This window comes from Stomoxys calcitrans, chromosome 1 (assembly GCF_963082655.1).
Source record: "Stomoxys calcitrans chromosome 1, idStoCalc2.1, whole genome shotgun sequence".
NCBI lineage: Eukaryota > Metazoa > Arthropoda > Insecta > Diptera > Muscidae > Stomoxys > Stomoxys calcitrans.
The window spans coordinates 246,127,532-246,148,618 of record NC_081552.1 but is presented as its reverse complement, the minus strand read 5'-3'; the positions used below and the strand labels follow the sequence as shown (position 1 = coordinate 246,148,618).

The window sequence follows — 21,087 nt, the reverse complement described above, 5'->3', positions numbered from 1 at the left end:
TATTGTCCGGTATCGCCGAAATTTGGGGCAGTGAGTTAGGTTGGGCTCTTCGACATCCTTCTTCAATCTGGCCCAAATCGGTCCAGATTTGGACATAGCTGCCATATGGACCGATCACTTGATTTAAGGTTTCGGGCCCATAAAAAGCGCATTTATTGTCCGATTTTGCCAAAATTTGGGACAGTGAGTTGTGTTAGGCACTTCGACATTCTTCTTCAATTTGGCCCAGATCGGTTCAGATTTGGATATAGATGCCATATAGATCGATCTCTCGATTTAAAGTCTTGGCCCCATAAAAGGCGCATTTATTGTCCAATGTCGCCGAAATTTGGGACAGTGAGTTAGGTTAGGCTCTTCGACATCTTTCTTTAATTTGGCCCAGATCAGTCGAGATTTGGATATAGCTGCCATATAGACCAATCTCTCGATTTAAGATCACGGACCCATAAAAGGCGCATTTATTGTCCGATGTCGCCGAAATTTGGGAAAGTGAGTTAAGTTAAATCCCCCGACATATTTCTGCAATTTGGCTTAGATCGATCAAGATTTGCATACAGCTGCCATATAGACCGATCTCTCGATTTAAGGTTTTGGGCCCATAAAAGGAGTATTTATTGTCCGATTTCACCGAAATTTGGGTGAGTTGTCTTGGGCTCCTCGACCTATTTCTGCAATTTGGCCTAGATCGATCCAGATTTGCATATAGCTTCCATATAGACCGATCTCTCGATTTAAGGTCATGGACCCATAAAAGGCGCATTTATTGACCGATGTCGCCGAAATTTGGGACAGTGAGTTTTGTTAGGCCATTCGACAGCCCTCTTCAATTTGGTCCAAGTCGGTTCAGATTTGCATATAGCTGCCATATATACCGATCTCTCGATTTAGGGTTTTGGGCCCATAAAAGGCGCATTGATAATCCGATTTCACTAAAATTTGACACAGTGACTTATGATAGGTTTTTCGACATCCGTGTTGTATATGGTTCAGATCGGTTTATTTTTAGATATAGCTACTAAAAAGACCAATAATTTGTTATACACAATTGAACAATGACTTTTACCTATTAGACCAGTCAATATCCGTGTCGAATTTGGCCCAAATCGGACCATATTTCGATAAAGCTGCTATGTCGGCATAAATTATGCATTTTGCACCGGTTTATGACGAAAGGTAGCTTACATATATACCCGAAGTGATGGGTATCGAAAGTTGGGCCCGGCCGAACTTAACACCTTTTTACTAGTTTTCAGTTGTAAATTTCATTCTTTCTTTTAAAACATCTCCCCAAAGAGGTGTCGCAATGCGGCACACCATTACGACTTGGCCATTAAATGTAGGTCCCCTATAATAGAGCCTAAACTGTGAGCAATTTGCCCCGGAATGTTCATGGACAAATTTGCAGATTTCATACTTACGTTACTTTTGTCTTGCACAAATTCAAATCTCTTCTCTGATCCTGGTCATACAGCAGCTCTGTGCGAGCATAAGCCAGCACTATAAGACAGCTGCTGTAAAATAGTAAAATTCGTGTATGCGCCATATTTGTGCGACAGTGTAACGAACGATTAACGGTGTTGTGTTGTGTGACACAAAGAAAATGACAATCTCTCAATGAAAACTTTCCAAAATAAAGAATTATGAATGAAAACTGCAAAGAAAAAAAATTCATAAAAATTAAAAACATTTTTCAAAGGCAATTAAATCATGGTATAGACTCACACCACTTTTACTTGGGACTTGATGTGTTAACAAAAAAAACAGGGAAATTCAAAAACCCGCCACCACACTTGATTGTTGTTTATGAATGCAATTGATACATATTTGAGTTTCTCCCTATCAGAGAAGACGTTGAGATCTGGGCAAATTCGAAGAAATCGCTACGAAATTAGTTTCAATACACAACAACTGAATTTTTGTGTGCGATATCGATTCTCTTTGTTGTAATAGCGGAATTTGTTGTTATTAATTGAATTGTGCTGACGACTACTACACTACGAACAGAGCTCCCTTGGGTGGCTGGATGTTCGAATATAATGCTACTATTATTTAGCACTTTTTGTTGTTGCTGATGAATGTGTGCCGTTGCTGACGATGATGAATCAGTCTGACCAGGCAGTTAGTTTTTAATGAAGCCACTCTGCTATATGATTGCTGCTGTTCCAGCTGCCGAAACGACGACTCTGTCTGTGATGAGATTTTAACTCCCAACGGTTGGCTTTGTTTATTTGATTTCGTTGTCGTTGTTGTTGTTGTTGAAATGATGATTGTATGTAATTTTAGTTGTTACTGTTGTTGCTTACAGTAAGTAACGCAGTGTGTTGCTATAAGGCTTTTGTTTATTTATTTGTTATTGCTTTCAGTTTATTTGTTGTTGTTGTTGTTGTTGCTGTTGCTGCTGTCGTTGTAGTTGTTATTGCTCTTGTTCATCCGCTTGATTTTTTTTATCACTAGTTTGTCACAGCAGCACCCTCTATTAAGTCAGCCAGCCAGCTCTAGAACTTCTCTACCCAGGGTGGTCTTGTTGAGAGCATTCCATTGATGTGTATAGCAGAAAGGCTTGTTTTTTATCTCAGCAATCTAATGCTGTGCCATTATTCCAAGAATAGTGCCAAGAAAATACTGCAAAGAAAGAGAAGAACGAATGAGAACAAACGATTAAGATAATAAACTTTTTAGTTGTAGTTTAAAATAAAAAAAAAAATAATTTTTTTCGAAATTAATCTTTGTAGGTTTGTTTGTTTGTGTGTTTCTTATAGACTCAGAAACGGCTGAACCAATTTTCTTGCAATCTTCACTGATGGTGCATAATGATCCCGTGGTGAAAATAGGGTACTACATTTTTTGATATCTAAAGGGGGAGCGGACCCTCCCCCTTAGCCTAATTTTCAAAAACGCCAGATCTTGCAGATGGGTGGTGTGATTTAAGCGAAATTTTGTGTGCTCTCATATAGTAGGTTAGCTTGAAAAGAGGGTGCAGATATTCATCCGCCCCATGCCACTATGGACATACACCTAAGCCAGTAATCGGCTTGTTGCGCGCTCTAAAATCTATAAAGTAACCTTTAAAAAGAAAATCTTAAGTTAGGAATTCCGTGCTAAAAAATCCTTAATTGTTTTCAATGCCACTCCCCTAAGTTGGTTCATGTCTGATATAGTGTCTCCAGCTAAGTACCGGTATATGTTGGAAGCGAAAGCCGGACAATGACAAAGGAAATGCTTCAACGTCTCATCATCTTCCCCGCATGCCCTACACATGCTATCACTTGCCGTAGTCCTATGTCTCCCTTTATATTACCAATAGCTATACTGACCTTCTTCTTACTACCTTTCAGTAATAGCCTCTTCCTTTCACGACCAGGATCCCCCCATAGGATTTTCGCCGTCCTACCGACCGTTTCGCTGTTCCACAATGTTGCATGCGCATTCGTCGCCCACTCCCTTAACTCGGACTGCGTCGAACCGAAAGGCTTCAGGTTACCCAGTTTAATGACGGCAGTCCTCTGGCCTTCACCGACAAATCGTCTGCCCTTTCATTTCCCCTCACTCCGTTATGGCCCGGCACCCAAATGATGCGGATTTTCCCATACTCAGCGAAGGCATTAATCTCCTTCTTACACTGCAAGACTGTTCTTGACCTTACCGTCCTGGTTGTTATTGCCCTTATGGCAATTTTACTGTCGGTAAAGTTGTTCAGACTCGACGTCCTCGCGTTAGCATCATACCACTTCACGCATTCCATGATCGCCCGGATCTCCACCTGCAGGACCCTATTATGGTCAGGCAGTCTTAAACAGATGTCAGTCCCTGGGTTCTCAATGTAGACCCCCAGGCCCACTCTGTCCTCTAGCTTTGATCCATACGTGTAACATGATCCTCCAGATGGCAATAATGGGGTTCCGTCAATCCAAGATTGTGCCGATGGCAGCAGTGCGTCGCACTCGACTTCAAATTTTATATAAGGTATCCAATCGGAAACCTCTCCCCTTACTATCGTCGCCTCGATTATACCGCGATGGTATGAGCTGCTCCCATCCTCAATCCATTCTCTCATGGCCTTAAGTCTCATAGCCGTAGTGGCTGCCTCACACTTAATCTGTATTTCATCTAGAATAGTTGCCAGTGACCTAGTGGGCGTGGTCCTCATCGCTCCGTCTATGCTAAGACAATATGTTCTCTGAACCTGTTGTATGGTACTTATGTTCCACTTTTCCTCCACAGCAGTCCACCAAACTACTGAGGCGTAAGTAAGTATCGGTCTAATCACGCTCCTGTATAGCCAGTGGACTATCCTAGGATTCAGGCCTCATTTCGAGCCTACGGCCCGTCTACATAGTGCCCAACATCCCAGCCTTCCCAGTACGCTCTTGAATGTGACACTTCCAATTCAGTTTCCTGTCCAAGATCACACCTAAGTATTCGACCTTGCCACAAATCGAAATCGTCTTATTGAGGAAACGTGGTGCGTTAAATTCGCCCACCTTCGTCTTCCACGTGAACAGGCATATTTCAGTTTTCTTTGGGTTAACATTGAGACCTCTGGGTCTAGGCCAGTCATATGCCATATGCAAGACCCTTTCGGCTCTTCTGCATAGCTCGTTCGGATCCTTACCTCTTAGAAGTATTATAACATCGTCCGCGTAGCAGATGGGTTCAAATCCCTGCTCAGTCAGCATTCGTAATAGGTCATTTATGGTGGTCACCCATAGGAGTGACGATAAAATGCCCCTCTGTGGCGTGCCCTGTGCCACTTTCTCCCTTATAGTCATGCCATGAGACACACAATTTATCCAACTGTTCCTTGGAATATGGTTTATCCAGTTTCTAAGGACCGGGTCCACCCGGTACTGGTCTAAGGATTGTATCAGTGTGTCGCTCCGATGTTTTATAGTAACCTACAAACAAAAATTTGGTATCCAAATTTCGGATGGGGTACCTAAGGGGGGCGCCCCACCCTAAAACCTACCAAACATATATATACAGAAATCACGACAATATGGGACTCGAAGGGTATTTAAGATAAGAAAACGTATCTGATATCCAATTGTCGGACCAAGTGTTTGGGGCACTACCCCAACCCAAAAAAACCCTCAATCGGACATATTTACCGACCATGGAAATATGGGACTCAAATGAAAGGTATTTGGGAATAAAATACGAAACAGATATCCAACTGTGGGATATCCAAAGTTTCTGGGGATCCACCCTTTCCCCAAAATAACCCCCCAAACAGGATTATTTACTGACCATGGCAATGTGGGGCTTAAATAAAAGGTATTTGAGTGTAGAACACGAATCTGATATCCAGATGTGGACCAAGTGTTTGAGGGCCGCCCATTCCCGAGAACATCCCCCAAAGAGGACAAATTTACGACCATAGCAATATGGGGCTCAAATGAAAGGTCTTTGGAAGTAAAGCACGAATTTGATATCAATGTTCGGGAAAAGTGTCTAACACCACCCAAATAGGAAGTATTTGCTGACCATTGCAATATGAGGCTCAAATAAGAGGTATTTGTAGAGTAGAAAACGAATCTGATATATATGTTCAAAGCCAAGTCACTGAGTGGCAGCCCCTCCCCCAAAACACCCCCCAAACCGGTCATCTTTGCCGACTGTGGCAAAATAGAGCTCAAATGAGGGATATTTAGGAGTAGATCATGAATCTGACATCAACATTTGGGACCAACTGTCTAGGGGACATCTCATCACCATAACAACCCCCCTAGTAGGACGTATTTGCTCACCAAGACAATTTGGTTCTTCAAGACTGTGGAGCTGGATATTCAGTTTTTAGGGCCCATACCCCAAACCGGACATGTTTGCTGCCTTTTTCAATAAGGAGTTTAAGTGAATGGTATTTGAGATAAGAAAACGAATTGGATATCCAATTTCGAGGCCAATGGCACTATGGGGTTCAAATATATGAGAATAAAGCACGTTGCTGATATATTTTTAAGGCTTAGTGATTGGGGGACCACCCCACTCCCCAAAACACCCCTAAATCGAGCAAATTTACCAACAATGTCATTGTGGGGCTTAAATGAAAGGTATTGGGGGGCAGAGCAATAATTGATACCCACTTTCGAGACCAATTTTCTGGGGGTCTACCCCTTTCCCAAAATATCCCACAAACAGCTATTTTTTACTGACCATCGCAATATGGGGCTCAAATAAAAGTATTTGGGAGTAGAATACGAATTTGATATCCAAATGTAGGACCATGTATTTAGGGCATCACCCCTTCCCCAAAATACTCCCCAAGGGGTAAAAATTTTTCGACCATGCCAATATGGACACTAGATGCGCCTTGTATGGGCCCAAGACCTTTAATCGAGAGATCGGTCTTTATGGCAGTGATATCCATATCTGAACCGATCTGGGCCAAATTGAAGAGGGATGTCGAAGGGCCTCACACAACTCACTGTCCCAAATTTTGGCGAAATCGGACACTAAATGTGCCTTGTATGGGCCCAGATCGGTCTATATGGCCGCTATATCCAAATCTGGACCCATCTGGGCCAAATTGAAAATGAATGTCGAAAGGCTTAACACAACTCACTGTCCCAAATTTCGGGGACATCGGACAATAAATGCGCCTTTTATGGGCCTAGACTTTAAATCGAGAGATCGGTCTATATGGCAGCTATATCTAAATCTGGATCGATCTGAGCCAAATTGAAGAAGGATGTCGACTGGCCTAACACAACTCACAGTCCTAAATTTTGGCAAAATCTGACAATAAATGCGCCTTTTATGGGCCAAGACTTTAAACCGAGAGATCGGTCTATATGGCAGCTATATCTAAATCTGGATCGATCTGGTCCAAATTGAAGAAGGATGTCGAAGGGCTTAACTTAACCCACTGTCCCAAAATTCGGGGACATCGGACAATAAATGGGCATTTTATGGGTCCAAGACCTTAAATCGAGAGATCGGTCTATATGGCAGCTATATCCAAACCTATCAAGGGCTATAAAAAGATTTAGTCCGATATAGCCCATCTTCAAACTTAACCTGTTTATGAACAAAAGAAGAATCTGTGCAAAGTTTCAGCGCAATATCTCTATTTTTAAAGACTGTAGCGTGATTTCAACAGACAGACGGACGGACATGGCTAGATCGTCTAAGATTTTTACGCTGATCAAGAATATACATATATACTTTATGGGATCGGAAATGGATATTTCGATGTGTTGCCAACGGAATGACATGTTCCCATCCTTCGGTGGTGGGTATAAAAATCGTTTATTTCTCTTTCGTAGATTTTTCCTGCAGTAGAAAAGGAAAGCCAAGCTCCACAACACACCAATTACTTTGGGGGTGTTTCGTAACTCCTCATGCATTGGTTGCTGTTGATGTTGTAGGCACATCGGTATGTGGAGATAGCGATGCTTGTCAAGCGGCATAGGTGAGCAAGCTCGATCGCCGCGGGAACGCAATGACTGGTGGTTATTTACAGGTGCTAAAAACACGCCTTGTCATACCGAGTACTACGGGCACTCTGTATTTAAACAAGAGCCGGTGCCGACACGCCTCTCACTGAGACTCCCCACCAGCGTTACCCTTTGTGACTTTAATCTATTTTGCTCTACTTCTTCCTTGCTTACACTTATCGTTCCTTGTAACAACGTCTGTCCTCAATGTCATCGACACACTGACATTGTTAAATCGTCTTAGAATTTTAAGGCGATCCAAAATATATATACTTTGTAGGGTCGGAAATTGATATTTCGATGTGTTGCAAACGGAATGACTAAACCCTATCCTATGGTGGTGGGTATAACACTCACGAACAGCGTGATCAGTGTGGAGTCGTTCGTTTTATTGCAGTGTGATGATGTTGGCGTGTTTTGATGTTGTTTAAGAACCTATGTGAGGGAGGCGCATTTGGCTGTCGAAGCGGGCAAGCACGAGACGGATGCTGAGCGAAGGTAGGAAAGAAATCTCTGCGACTTTCGGCGTCTTCTTCATTTTTTAAACCAAATGCCATGAAACTTTTTTGCTTTCTTATTATTTCCTAAAATTTTATCTGCCTTTTACAGTTTTTATTAAAAACAAACTTAATATTAGTAAAAAAAAAAAAAAGTAGTTTGAACCACAGTAGTTTTTTAAACGAAAATCCCAAATAGATCAACTATTACAAAAAAAAAATCTATACAACTACAAATATAAATGCACATTAAAGTCAAAAAAATCTCTCCTTAAAGTGTTTCTTGTGTTTCATTTGCCCGCAACTTTTAATGTGGCAAATTCATTGCTCAATATTTTCATGACATCCGCATGTTTTAGATCATCCCGTTTGTGTTTCTTATAATTATCCTTGACGAATTTGGCAAATCCTGTAGGCTCTTTGACGGGTGTGGGTATAATATTGCCTTCTTTGTCTTTTTTGTTAAGGAATATTTCGATGGCTCCATGGCAGTAGGAGCAGCGTATATTTTCAACTTTTTTGGATTTTGAATGGGCATAGGATCTGAAATGGAAGACAAGGTAGATGAGAAATTCTGTTGTCCACTGTTTAGGGACACACACACACACACACACACACGATTATTGCACAACCGTCCTTACAGCTTGGACATAAAGTGCAAATGTGTGAATGTGCCCAGCACTGCTTAATACTCATGCACATACTTGGCATCACACAGAGTACATTTGTAGGTATATTTGTATTCTATTTCGTATTGATGGCAAACACCAATTTTGGGTATTTCAGGGAAGATTGAATTCGCTCGAGAGGCCCATTCCTTCCAAGTGCGTCCATGGCCACCTTCACCTTGAAAAATCCAAGTTGCCGCATGACACAACTCATGAATGAGGGTGCAACGCAAACGATCGCCACTGGTCAAGACCTTTTCACTCAACTCTATGACACTGGATCTTATCCCCAGCCTAAAAGTAAAAAACACAAAACATTAAAACCCCCATCCCAAAGACTGCTGCAATTGCTTACTTCTTCTTATTCAAACATCTGCCGGCAGTGTTTGAGAGTTTCTTGTTCCAGGTCAAAGGCACATTTAGTCTATTGTTAAAAAGTTTCTGATTGTATAACTCATAGAGTATGTTGGCGAGATCTTCCTTTTTGGTGCGATAATTGTCACGATAGTAAAGAGCATCGGGATGGCAAAAGGCTTTGCTTACAGTAACTGCAAAAAAAAAAATCAACAAAATTATGATTTTGATCTTGAGAATGTAAAAGAAAACACCTCACCATCTAAAGACTTGAGAAAACTGTATTTGTAATTGGGCGTTGAGGTTATATCCTCCAAGCGTATGGGTTCACCTTTGCGGCTTGTGGGAGTATATGCCTTTGGTTTACTCTCCGTTTTAGATTTCGGTGTCCGACTTGTTCTCGCTTCATTTTGTGGAGTCAAAGGACTTTGCGGCTTCTTGGGTGGTGGAGTCAATTGAAATATGGGCTTTCCTGTCTTTACCGCATCCAGGTGTTTATTGATAATTTCCAGTTTTTTCGGCCTGCCCTGGGCATCGAACGGACAACTGGCATTATCTTGTATAATACTCTCCCTCTCCTTGGCCAAGATTTTCTTATTCTCTTTTTCCACAAGATCAATTAAAGCCACATCATCGCCCTCCAAATCGTGGCCAAACATAGGAGTGAAGAGCTTACGTTTGGTTTTTGTGGACTGCGCCGATGAGGGCAACTTGGGTTTAGGCTCGTGGCGACAAGTCTTTAAGATATCATTCAAGTGGGAGGCAAAGGTTTCATCATGATTGGCTGGAGGACTTGCGGGCATATTCTCCAAAATGGAAACTTCTTCTTTGGACAGATCCAAGTAGACAATGTCATCTTGAGAACGGTCCAGTTTGGAAAAAGCTTGCCTGCTGCTGGTTTTGGTTCTATTATTGGTGTTTGGCTTGCGTTTGGGCTTTTGAATCTCAAAATCACTATCATCATCGGTATCATAGTCTTTTTTCCAGGACTCATCAGATTTATCAGCATCGTCATCATCATCATCATCATCATGCTCATCATCGTCTTTTGTATCATGGGGTGTTGTTGTCTTACATTTTTGAGTTTTTTTCTTGGACAATGTTGACCTTTTAGAGGATGATGTTTTGGCTTGTATGATTTTCTGGGCTTTTTCCTTTGGCCTTTCGGGTGAAACTTCCAAATCGCTGACCTCTGTATCTGTTCTGTTCTCCTCATCTGAGGCTTTCCAAGATTCGTCATCATCCGATTTATCAGCATCTTCATCATCGGAAGCATTATTACCCTCCGAGTCGGAATCACTGTCATCAATTAGTTGGCGCCAACGTTCATTTTGCGATCGTATTTGATTGGCCGAAATCTTAGTTACAGCTGGAGTTCTCGCAGCTTTCTGGCGACGCACCTCTGTTTGTGGTGCTTTAAAATCTGGCGATGGCACCAATTGTGATGACATTTTCTGTTGGTTTGTATTATTCCTTCTTGGTTCGGTATAGCAATGGGACTTGAGATTATTCGAATCCTTTTGGGATTTGGGTTTTGGTGTCACCAATCGTGTCGAGTCCAAATTTGTTTTGACAATATTTCTACGAACTTTAAGGGAATAAAAATTCAAAGTCACAAAGAGTTTTTTCTTGGAATGTTTAACCCATAGCGGTTTCTAAATTATGATGGAGACATTTCTAAATCAATACCCATGTGTCTGTCAGTATGTTGCAAGAAAGATCTCGAAACTTGTTGCTTGCAAGATGAAGTGCAGATCTGTGTTCGAGTTCAGCGGCCACATCAAATGCTCGCTAACGGCCAACCAAGTGGGAAATATGGAAATTAATTGTCCATAGGCAGACTAAATTTCCATTTCCTTCCTAGAAGGGCAAATTGCTGTGGCATGTGGGGAGAATGTGTAAGAGCTGTCAAATGTGACGCCAAGTAAATTGGGACACTTGATGGTCGGAATCATTTCTCCATCGACCAACACAGTCAGCTCAGTATTCATCTCACGCATATTTGTAGTGAACAATGTGGCTGAAGATTTGGTGGCGGATATCTTGCAGCGAAATATGAGGCAAGTTCGTTGAGGTAGACGTTCAACCTATCGCAGATGTCATCAATGGGTGGGAGGACTGATGCCATGATCGCATTGCAATCGTCCGCATATGATACGATCTCTATGCCGTCTGGAGGGGGTGGAATGGAGGATAGGTAGAGGTTAAACAGTGCCGGAGATATCACCCAGCCTTGGAGAACTCCCTGTTTCACTCTGCGGTGCTTCGACTTCCTGTCCCTAAATTCCACAAATGAATGGCGGCCACACAGATATTTCGCGACCCAGCGTTTCAGGCCTGCCTGGAGGCAATGGCTGACCATGTCAAATGCCTTCGATGGGTCCAGTGCCACGAAGACCGTCCTATCACATGGCCTAGGCTGCTGAAGCCACGGCAAATGTGTCCAGTGATGACATGCAAAGCTGTCGTTGTCCTATGCAGTCTTCGAAATCCATGTTGATGCTCGCCGAATGGAAATTCTCCTACGAGGTTCGGGAGGAGTAATGCCTCAAGCGTCTTTGCTACTGGTGAGAGAAGGGAGATCAGGCTGTACGACTCCCCCAAACTCGGGTCCTTTTCAGGCTTCAGTAGCGGAAACACTCTGCCCATTTTCCAGACATCGGGAACTACAAGAGTGTTCAATGACAGGTTGAGGACAGTGGTAACGTACTCAACTCCAGGTGAATCCAGATTCTTCGACATCAATGTAGAGATTCCGTCGGGGCCCAAACGCCTTAGATGAATTGGCGCCACGAATGGCTCTCCTCCTTGGGATGCAGAAAAAATTGACGGTTGAACAACCTGGCGCATCTCTTCGGATCAGTCACGGTTATTTCGCCAAAAGTGACTGAGATCCTGTCATCCCGTCTACCGGGGTTCGAGAGTGGCTTAACAGTAGACCACAGTTTGCCTACACCGGTGCCTAAGTTACATTGCTCCAAGTGTCCCAGGCACAAATTTCGCTTATGTTCGTTGACTACCCTGTTTATTTCCAGATTCAGCTCGCTGATTCTGGGGTTAGCGGGGTCCATATCACGATTCCCATCACGCTCATCTGCGAGTACCACTACTTGCGCCGGGAAATTGGGCCGCACTTGGGGTATTCGACCGGCTGGTATAAATCGAGCGGCTGCTGCGTTAATGATGTCTCGGAATTTCCTCTCGGCCACAAGCACATCAGAGGGGGGTGGCAGTTCACTGAAGCGGCGATTGGTATACTCTCTGAAGCCAGCTCAATCGCCCCTCTTCTGATTGATAAACGTCCACCGCTCAGAGGTTATGAAGTCGGGTGGTAGGTCGATGGTGAGAATTATGGGGAGGTGGTCTAACCCCAAAGTGATGACGGCTTGCCAGGATACGTCACTCAGGAGATCAGGGGATGCAATGGAAATGTACGACGAGCTGCTGCACCTTCTCGTTATCCTAGTGGGAGCACCCTCATTCACCGTGCAAAACGTGAAGCCTTCAATCTGCTCTGCCAAAGCTATGCCACGTTGGTCGTTACCCAGGGGAGAATGCCATGACGTGTGATGCGCATTAAAGTCCCCTAGAACCAGACGATTATGGCCAGATAGCAACTCACTTACGTCAGGGTTGTAAGCTTGGCCATTAATTGGGACACAGCTATCAACCGGCCGTATGTACACGTTGTATAGCTCTATCTTGGCAGTGCCGGCAGTACCCATGCATGTAGGGGTCACTGGCGCCAGGCGCAGGCGTGATGAGTCTATATTGCACGGAAGGCCAATTTCTTGAGCAATTCTAACGTAGCACATTGTATCCGTGACAACTGTGCAAGCTGCAGGTGATGGTCAGCTTTGTTTCCTGGATCGCTGCGACCAATATAGCTTTCCGACTCATGAAATCCACAATCTTATCGATCCTACCACGAAGACCGTTGCAGTTTAGTTGCAAAATTTATACATTTCTCGGCACTGACCTGCCAATATTGGGGCAGGGATGCTGCTGTTGCGTATATTGCCGCACGGGACGACGATGCATGTGACCCAATGCTGGCTATATTCACACTTATACGTCTTTCGGCTGTAAATTCTTTCGCGATATTGAAGCCCGAAAGACGATTTTCATATATTAACGGCTGTCCGATTGGACTATCACGATAAAAATCCCAGGGAAATGGGGGCGATTGACAAGCTAGCCAGGAATAAATCTTTGATGAGTGCCAATCATGGCTAATGAGTCAGTGAACCTACTGCTTTGCCAGCTACCGGATCAATGAACTCAATAAACTTTTTCATCTACAAGACTTGACGAGAATCGCTACCTCCCCGTACAACAATGGCAAAAATGGGGCTTGGTAAAAATGCTTTAGGCTGTAGAGTATTTAAAGTCGAGTGGCCGTGGAGCGCTGCCGCCGTTTTTATCCGCTTGTTCGGCTTAAATTGAGCTTCCGATTTCAAAAATTATTGAACGATAAGTCATCAAAAAAAATGATAAATTATACAGCCGCCGGTATTAATTTTTGAATCGGCTCAGTTAGCGAGCCGCCGCCGATCAAAACTTTGGCCCAGCCGCCGCCACTAAGAAAAGCCTCGGCTACGTTCTCTGCTAGAGAGCCTCGTAATAGGCTCCAATAGGTGAACAAGCTCGTTCCGGTGCATAGAGCTGCGCTTATCCTAGTACTGAAGAACCTTGACTTTGGGCTGCTGCTAGGTGTCCTGGCTGATCATTGCAATATCAGAACTTTAACTTTACGTTTCTAGGGTTTGGAATGATGAGCAGGAGTTCAAAACGGTTGAGCATCTTTCGGGCAACTGCCTTGCAATTGCAAGAAGATAGCACAGAATTATGGGTGAACACCTCTTTCCTCGCCTGCATTATTTGCAAGTGTTGTTCTAGACAATGGAAGGAGCCTGAAATGGCTGAATGGGGGAAATACTCGTCGAAGGGCTCCCATCTCTGGTTCTTGAGGCTCTTTTGTCTACCGTTGTTCTCTCTTGTAACATGGTGACACTTGAACTGTCCTAAGGACTTAAGGCCTATGAATGAAGCGGCTAGCGGTCAAGGTTGCTAGACTCGTGTCTTTCAACCTAACCTAACAAGTGATTGCAAATGGGCCATATCCGCACTTATTTAGACAAAAGCATCTTTCAAAACTTCCCAATGTATCTCTCACATCAACTAGTCTCTCAATTTGATTTTTGAAATCCTAGAGCGCATATTTATCCAGCTTGGCACAAATTTGGATCAACAAACTTTTGTTACGACTTCCTAGTAGCTTTTGAACCGACCTCTCGATTTGACTTCAGAAGCTTCTAGGGGGCATAGTTGTAGTCCTATTTTTCATCTCCACCTCGAGGCTGGGTTGAACTATTTAATAATCTGGTACAGTTCCTATATAAAACGGTTTCCCCATCTCTTGACGCCCTATCCAATCCTAATTCCGACTCGACTCCAACATCAACAAATGGGTTAAATATTCCAACAAACACAATTTGGCAACAAACAAAAACTTACACATGCTAAAATCTCCCAAAACACTTTCCTCGGTCACACTGGTGGCCGTGCTTAGAATTGTATCTCCTTTCGTGGCATTGTCCTTCGGTTTGCTTTGAGTTTGCGATTTCTTTGATGAATCTCTAATCTTAGTTGGGCTTTTCTCGCCACTGCCTGAAGTTCTCTTTAAAGTGCGTATAACATCAGGTGTTTGCCATGAATTGCCATAGATTTGATTCAAAAGTTTCTGGGCCAAAGCAAATTGGACACCATCATCCTCTTCGACAATTGCACCGGATTTGGTGGGCGAAGGACTGGGAGCATTCTTGACCACTTTTCCCTTGGCAAAATTTGTTAATTTAGGTGTGCGGTTGTCATTTGATGAAATGCCATCATTTGACACTTCAGCTGAAGGCGAATGTTCACCTTGTGGCTGTGATGTAGTATTTTTTCTGTTATTGCCTTTAGGAGTTTTTGCATTGACTTGAAGTCTACCTTCTTCTACTTCGAGTGCAGATTGTTGGTGATCAGATGAATCTTTGGATAAATTGTCTTGTTCCTGGGGTGCAGATTCAATGGTCATACGTCGAGGGTGTTGACGATCCGATGAATCTCCATCTTCACTGGTCTCCGTAGAATCGGTTATATGGATTTTTATATTAATTTTGGCCGATATATTTATATTGGCCATGGACAACTGAATTTGAGATATTTGCTCATCCAAATCACTGCTCTCATCATCGGAATCGCCGCTCTTTTCATCATTGTGAAAGCTATTGGAGAGTTTATTATTATCATTAGACTGAGGGGAACTTTTGGGTTCTCTATTCTCCCTATCCTCCTCCTCCTCCTCATCTTCAGTTTCCAATATGGTTATTGAATGCTCTGGTGCTGAGTTATTATTTCTAGAGGAACTATACACTGAGCTGTTCGAGTCATAAGAGGTTTCCAATCTTCTTCTGGGATTAACCATCTCCGGACTGGAAAGTACAACGATTGAGTCATTGTTCTCGGTGTCAGCTTCAGCTATGTTCATTTGTCTGTGCTTTAGATCAGGACTAGGCAGTGTCGATTCAGGAGTATTTAGTTGGGTTTCATCATTGGCCAGGTTGGGCAGGCCTTTTCTAGAGTCGGAAGTGGTTGTCGCCGTTAAGCAGGTGTTAATTTCTGTATCGTATTGAGCTATTCGCTTCGAAGTTCCTGGAGATTCAAGCAGACTCTTTTTTCCATCATTCTTTGCTGGAGTTTTATGCAAATCACTATCTGAGGGCCTTTCCGAAAGTCCCATTTCCTTTACTAGGGTATTGTCTTCGGTTTCAGCACAGGCCATTTTTCGTATAACCGATTGAGGAGTATTGCCTCTTCCATTCTTGGGAGTATTAAAGGAGTTTTCGAAATTCATTTCCGTCATCATGGTATTTTCTTCGGTCTCAGCACTGGCCAATCTTCGTAACTGATTGCGAGGAGTTTCATCGTAATTTTTTGGTGTCATAGGAGATGTTTCTTCGGTTAGTTTGGTAGCATTGATTTCAGTCACTATGGTATTTTCTTCCGTCTCAGCACTGGCCATTCTTCGAGCCATTTGCTTTATATTTTTATCAGCCATATCATGCTCTGTTGAATTGGTGGTCGTCTCCAGATTGTCATATATTTCGGAATTATTTTGAGTTTCGGCACTGGCCATTCTTTGCGCCCTATTATTTTGAGGGGTTTTTTCATTGTCCTCCCTAGTCCCAAATTTCTGCTGACTTGGACTCATTTTTAAATCCTCCATTGAGCAATTGTCTTGAGTTTCAACAGAGGCCATACATTTGGAATTATCATTTCTCACTTTGTCCTCTGTACTGTTCGTGAGGGCCTTTAATCTCTCTTGGCGCTCTCTTAGTGATTTAATCGCCATATCTTCTTCTTCATCATCCCCCTCGGGTGTTACAGACTCGGTGTCTGCTGTGGCAATTCTGCGAGCCTTTACCAATATATCAATTTCCTCAAAATCATCCAAGCTAATGCGACCATTTTCCAAAAGGTTTCTTTGCTCAATGGAGACATCTTTTAAAAATGCCGCCAGACGTTCCTGTTTGTCTGGACTTAGGGCAGCCAAAGTTCCCTTGATGTTGTGCATAGTGGACATGGCCATTTGTGAGGGATCCTCAGCCTGTGATTGATTTTCTGTTGCTCCACCACTCACAGAGCTATCCGAAATTGTTATAACCTCATCCGAATCGTTTTCGTCGCCCTCATCTTCATCTTCGGTCATTTCATAATCATTTCTCGCCTCACAATGTTTTATTTTGGAATTTGGTGTTATGGAAATGACTTCCTTTTTGAAAACCTTTTTGACCGGCAGCTCAACGATAGTTTTGAAAGCTTTAACCTCCCCCATACTAGAACGCTGACTTTCAGTGGACACCAATTGGGTCACTTCATTAATGTTGACCACAGAACTGGAACATGAGGAAGACAATGATATGGGCTGAGCTACTATATCTAAAGCAGATATTTTTTGTGATAAAGCATCCACATCCAAGTTGGGCAATGCCTCTGGACTATTCTCATCTAAATCGGATTCGTCTTCAGTAACATTCAAAGGATCCATGGTCTCATATATCTCTGGCAAACGGGTGTCATTTTGTTCATCGCTTTGTTCATTCGAAGAATCACTGCGCAGCAAAGGATTTCTATGGGGCAATAAATCAGCCATTTCCTGCGACAATTGTTCCAATAAATTGCGACTGGCACTTTGACGTTTTCCCTGATCAGCAGAAGGTAAATTTTCTTGATTGTCCCCGTCCTCCTCCTCGCGATCCTGTTGTGCTTTTTTATGCTTTTTGTTGGAAGACAATGTGAGTTTGGAGAAACCTTGTACAAGGAAAAAAAATAGAATTAGCACGAAATTACAATGCGGGGAGATGCTACGAGGAATGTTACTTACGCTCGCTGATAGGAACTTTGATCTTTGAAGGATCTACGGCTTGCAAAAGACTATAAACCGGTTCTTCGTTCATGTTTTTCTATTATTTTGTTTTCAATGTACAATTCTGTTTTATTTTTGTTCACATAACACAACACACAAAAATAATACACAAGTAATTTAAATTTTTGCTTGACCGCTTGCTTGCATAGCGATGTCGAATGTTCATGAGTACTTTGCTTTGTTGGTACCCGATAACTACCACTACAACAATATGAAGGCCACATCTAATATCCTAATCATGGCGTGTGTGCTTGGCAAAACGTACAAATAACGTATCAATGTCATAAAGCAACGACGCAATCCATTTATAAGGCGACAAAAAAAAGAGCAAAGTTATATGAAAAAAAAAAAACAGCAAACTATCGATAGCCACAACGTTCGATATATTCGATATTATTAATAATAAATATCGATAGTTTCGATACCATCGTTATTTTCCCATCAACTATATTTCGAACGAAATTTCAAAGCTGCTGTTCTTAGCTTTTTGCTGTTATGGCCTCAGATTTGCGGAAGAAGAGCCCTTCTTAACCAGGAAATGTCCTGGATCGACGTAAACGCAAACCCGACTGTATCATAGGAAAGGAGTTTATAAGCAAACAGCATTTTCGTCTCTGGAATGTGTACATGTACCATACAGCTCTCAAATGAACTTCTCATGATAACGACAAACACCTCACAGGTAGGAGCTCAATGTTCCAAACTTTCCGGTGCTCATAGTTATCTCGTGCCGGCGACGAAGATAGTGAACCTCGCTCTGTGTTAGTTGTTTGGGATGGTGAATTCCTACTATTAGAAATGTGCTGACTCGGCGAAGGTTGGCGTTGTGGGTTGCAGGGTTGCCGAGGCCCTGTGGCCGAGGTTCTCCGGAACGAGATCGAGTTGGGGTAGCGATTGTTCACGAGCTGGAGCAGCATGACCTCGGATTGTTGGTGGAAGCCCCGGTCGTCGACTGTAATGTCAGGTTACTGATATTGCGATGATCTCGAGAAGAGTGTGTGGAGGAGTTGGAGACGGTTGAGTATCTGCTCGGCCAATGCCCTGAGATGATGGGGAGAAGACGTATCATTATGGGTGAACAATTATTCTCTTCACTGAGCTCTCTACAGTTTTTGACACCCGAGTTATTGTGGACTTTTGCAAGGCTCTGGGATGGTTTCTAATGGTTTTCTCTCTCTACTCTTCTATTTCGTTTCTTTCTAGGACGAACATAATGGACCAGAGGTCTCCGAGTGAAGTGGTTGACAAACTGCCGTGCGTGTTCTTTAACCTAAACTATCCCGTGCCGGGTATCTTTTAAGGCGGAGCCGAGAAAGATAAAATTACTGACCTCATAAAAGCTACTGTTCGCGCGTCCCGTGCCGGGTGTCCTTTATGGCGGAGCCAAAGAAGATAAAATTACTGGCTTCATTAAAGTTATTATTCGCAACTAAGATTCCACTTTTTGCCGGGTTCATCTTTATTTAGTGTCCTAGCGTTACTCAAGGCATGGGTTCTTTGGTTCAAAGAAGGATGGCGATGCGGCAGGCTTTATACGGTGCGGGGAATTCTGACAGTCCTTATCGTTGAAAGGCTTGACGGCTTATTCTCGGAAAGGAATCTCTGGATGTTTGCCGCCATCATGTATTCTACACAACTATTTTTCAGTGACGACATAAATGTCTTCGCTGCAACCAAGATTTATTCATTAACATGAAGTGGCAGTTGCCCAACAACAAAATATTGAGTGCACTATCCAAGATATATTCATTTACAGGTAGTGGCAGTTGCCCAACAACAAAATATTGAGTGCACTATCTGTCAAAATCAGTGATTAGTGCAACTCTGACTTTGAGTATGTTATTAGTTCGCGCCATTTTTCGTTGCTTGTGTGTGTAATGGTTCTTAACTATAATACAGACACACAACCAAAACTCGTTGACAGATAGTGCACTTCGCGAGAAAAAATTACATGGTACACTACCTGGTACTTATGTCATGGCTGCAACCGAAAATTTCGATAGAGATGCATACTCAGCTTGAATACAAAAATTGACATGTCATAAGAAAATCATAATTCACTGAATAAAACCCGGTTTAGACTGCTTATTAAATCTGGATTTAGGGCTCTCATCAGCTCAATTTATGAAGGGAAAACAGATGATCGAGCCATTAAATCCGGATTTAAAGAGCAGTGTAAAGCCCTTTGGAATGGTTACTTCTAATCCCACACCTCCTACGTTTTATTTATTATACTAAACACATTTTTAACCTCCAGGAACAAAAACAAAAACATACACACATTGCACATTCCGTAGGAGATTTTTTTCTACTACAATTCATTCCAAGAATATTCTTAATAAACAAAATTAAAATTGTTTAATTTAATTGTGTATAAAGCAATTTAATTTCAACAGAAAAAACACAAACAACATAGGTACATACAAGAGTACAACATTGCGAATAAAAATCGCAATGACCAAAACAACAAAAATTTTACCATAGTTTGTTGACCACCAACAACGTAGGTTGCGGGCAAAATAAATACTATAGTGTCATCACATTATGTGAAGGCATATTGAGAACAAGGCAGGGAGAGAAAGGCACACCCATGCAAAAGCTAAAAAAATGCATGTCGCCTTATCACGGTATACATTTGAGATGTGTAGGGGGCATGTGATCCAGTAGTGTCATTAAAGTCAATATAGACCTAATTTGCACGTCAGCGTTTTTGTTTGGAATAAAGCTTAAGATATAAACCAAGATACAACAGACATTCCTATGGAAATTTAAGAATACAACGTCTGTGAATTTGGCTGAGTATACATACATTCTCAATTGCACTTATAAAATGATTAACAAAATCCGCTTTTCAAAACATACAACAGCAACAACAAAATGTAACGCACTCACTCATCGTCTGGGCAAATGTTCTAAAGTCCGTGCATATACATATAAGCACACTGAAAAGAGTGGGGAGAGTGGAAAAACAGCACAACAACGGGTCATGTTATGAATTCCACTTTAAAGCGCAGTATGCACCTCTGACGAAATATTCGTTACCATAAGAAATGCATTGACATATCCTAAACGAAGTACGTGCAGGTACGCAGCTCAAATAAAATTTTCTTTGTGATGATGTGATGTAATAGGCATTGGTGAATTTTTTTCTTTCAACTACGAATGAAAATACTGTCGTTATTTTTTCTTCATGGGAGAGGCATATCCCGGAGTGCTTTCTCCGCACTCTTCTGGTCCGTTGCGGGATTGATTGAGGTTTCTTTGTCAGCAACCCAAGCGACTTGAGGATCTTGTTTCTACTTCTCACCTTGCCGCAAATTACAGTGGCATATGGGGAGCATACGTAGGGTAGCGATCCTCGTCAAGCTGCATAGGTGAGCAAGCTCGTTTTGGTCCATAGGAACAATCGCAGCGGGAACGTTATGGTCATTGGTTATTTAGTATCATAGGCACTCAGTATTCAAGCAAGGGGTTGAAGCCGACCGGGCTCTCATTAAGTCTCTCTATGCGATACCGCTGATTGTCCGCGAATGCGTTGCACTATCCGAGGTCCGACCCGTGTGGGACTCATAGTCATCCCGGAACGTTCACAAATTGGTCTATATAGGATATCCATTTGCAACACATCGAAATATCAATTTCCGACCCTACAAAGTATATAT

General features: G+C 42.5%; 2 protein-coding genes across 7 annotated transcripts in view; both read right to left on the bottom strand.

Annotated features, from left to right (window-relative positions):
* The window catches only part of LOC106086939 (protein draper), a 100,545-nt gene that overhangs the window by 23,132 nt on the left and 56,326 nt on the right, over window positions 1-21,087 (bottom strand). For all 6 annotated transcript variants that reach the window (XM_059371025.1, XM_059371026.1, XM_013251758.2 and 3 more), the window contains 2 exons: window positions 1,723-2,622; window positions 1,419-1,651 (listed from right to left, as the gene is read on the bottom strand). In XM_059371025.1, coding sequence (XP_059227008.1) covers window positions 1,419-1,543 — 125 coding nt within the window. In that variant the 5' untranslated portion in view covers window positions 1,544-1,651; window positions 1,723-2,622. The remainder of the gene's footprint in view (window positions 1-1,418; window positions 1,652-1,722; window positions 2,623-21,087) is intronic.
* Window positions 8,043-17,565, bottom strand: LOC106086931 (germ cell nuclear acidic protein). The gene is made up of 6 exons (XM_059371024.1): window positions 17,384-17,565; window positions 14,473-17,310; window positions 9,215-10,543; window positions 8,957-9,149; window positions 8,638-8,895; window positions 8,043-8,476 (listed from the first exon to the last, which is right to left on the bottom strand). Exons 1-6 carry the CDS (start codon window positions 17,454-17,456, stop codon window positions 8,224-8,226), a joined length of 4,944 nt encoding a protein of 1,647 aa, XP_059227007.1. The 5' UTR covers window positions 17,457-17,565; the 3' UTR covers window positions 8,043-8,223.

Bases quoted from the DNA above. Each gene is read 5' to 3' on its own strand.
- LOC106086931 (XM_059371024.1), bottom strand. From the start codon at position 17,456: ATGAACGAAGAACCGGTTTATAGTCTTTTGCAAGCCGTAGATCCTTCA. The intron at 9,150-9,214 runs GTGAGGTGTTTT...TTTTTTTTGCAG, and splicing joins TTTTCTCAAGTCTTTAGATG to TTACTGTAAGCAAAGCCTTT. The intron at 8,477-8,637 runs GTATGTGCATGA...CTTCCATTTCAG, and splicing joins TGTACTCTGTGTGATGCCAA to ATCCTATGCCCATTCAAAAT.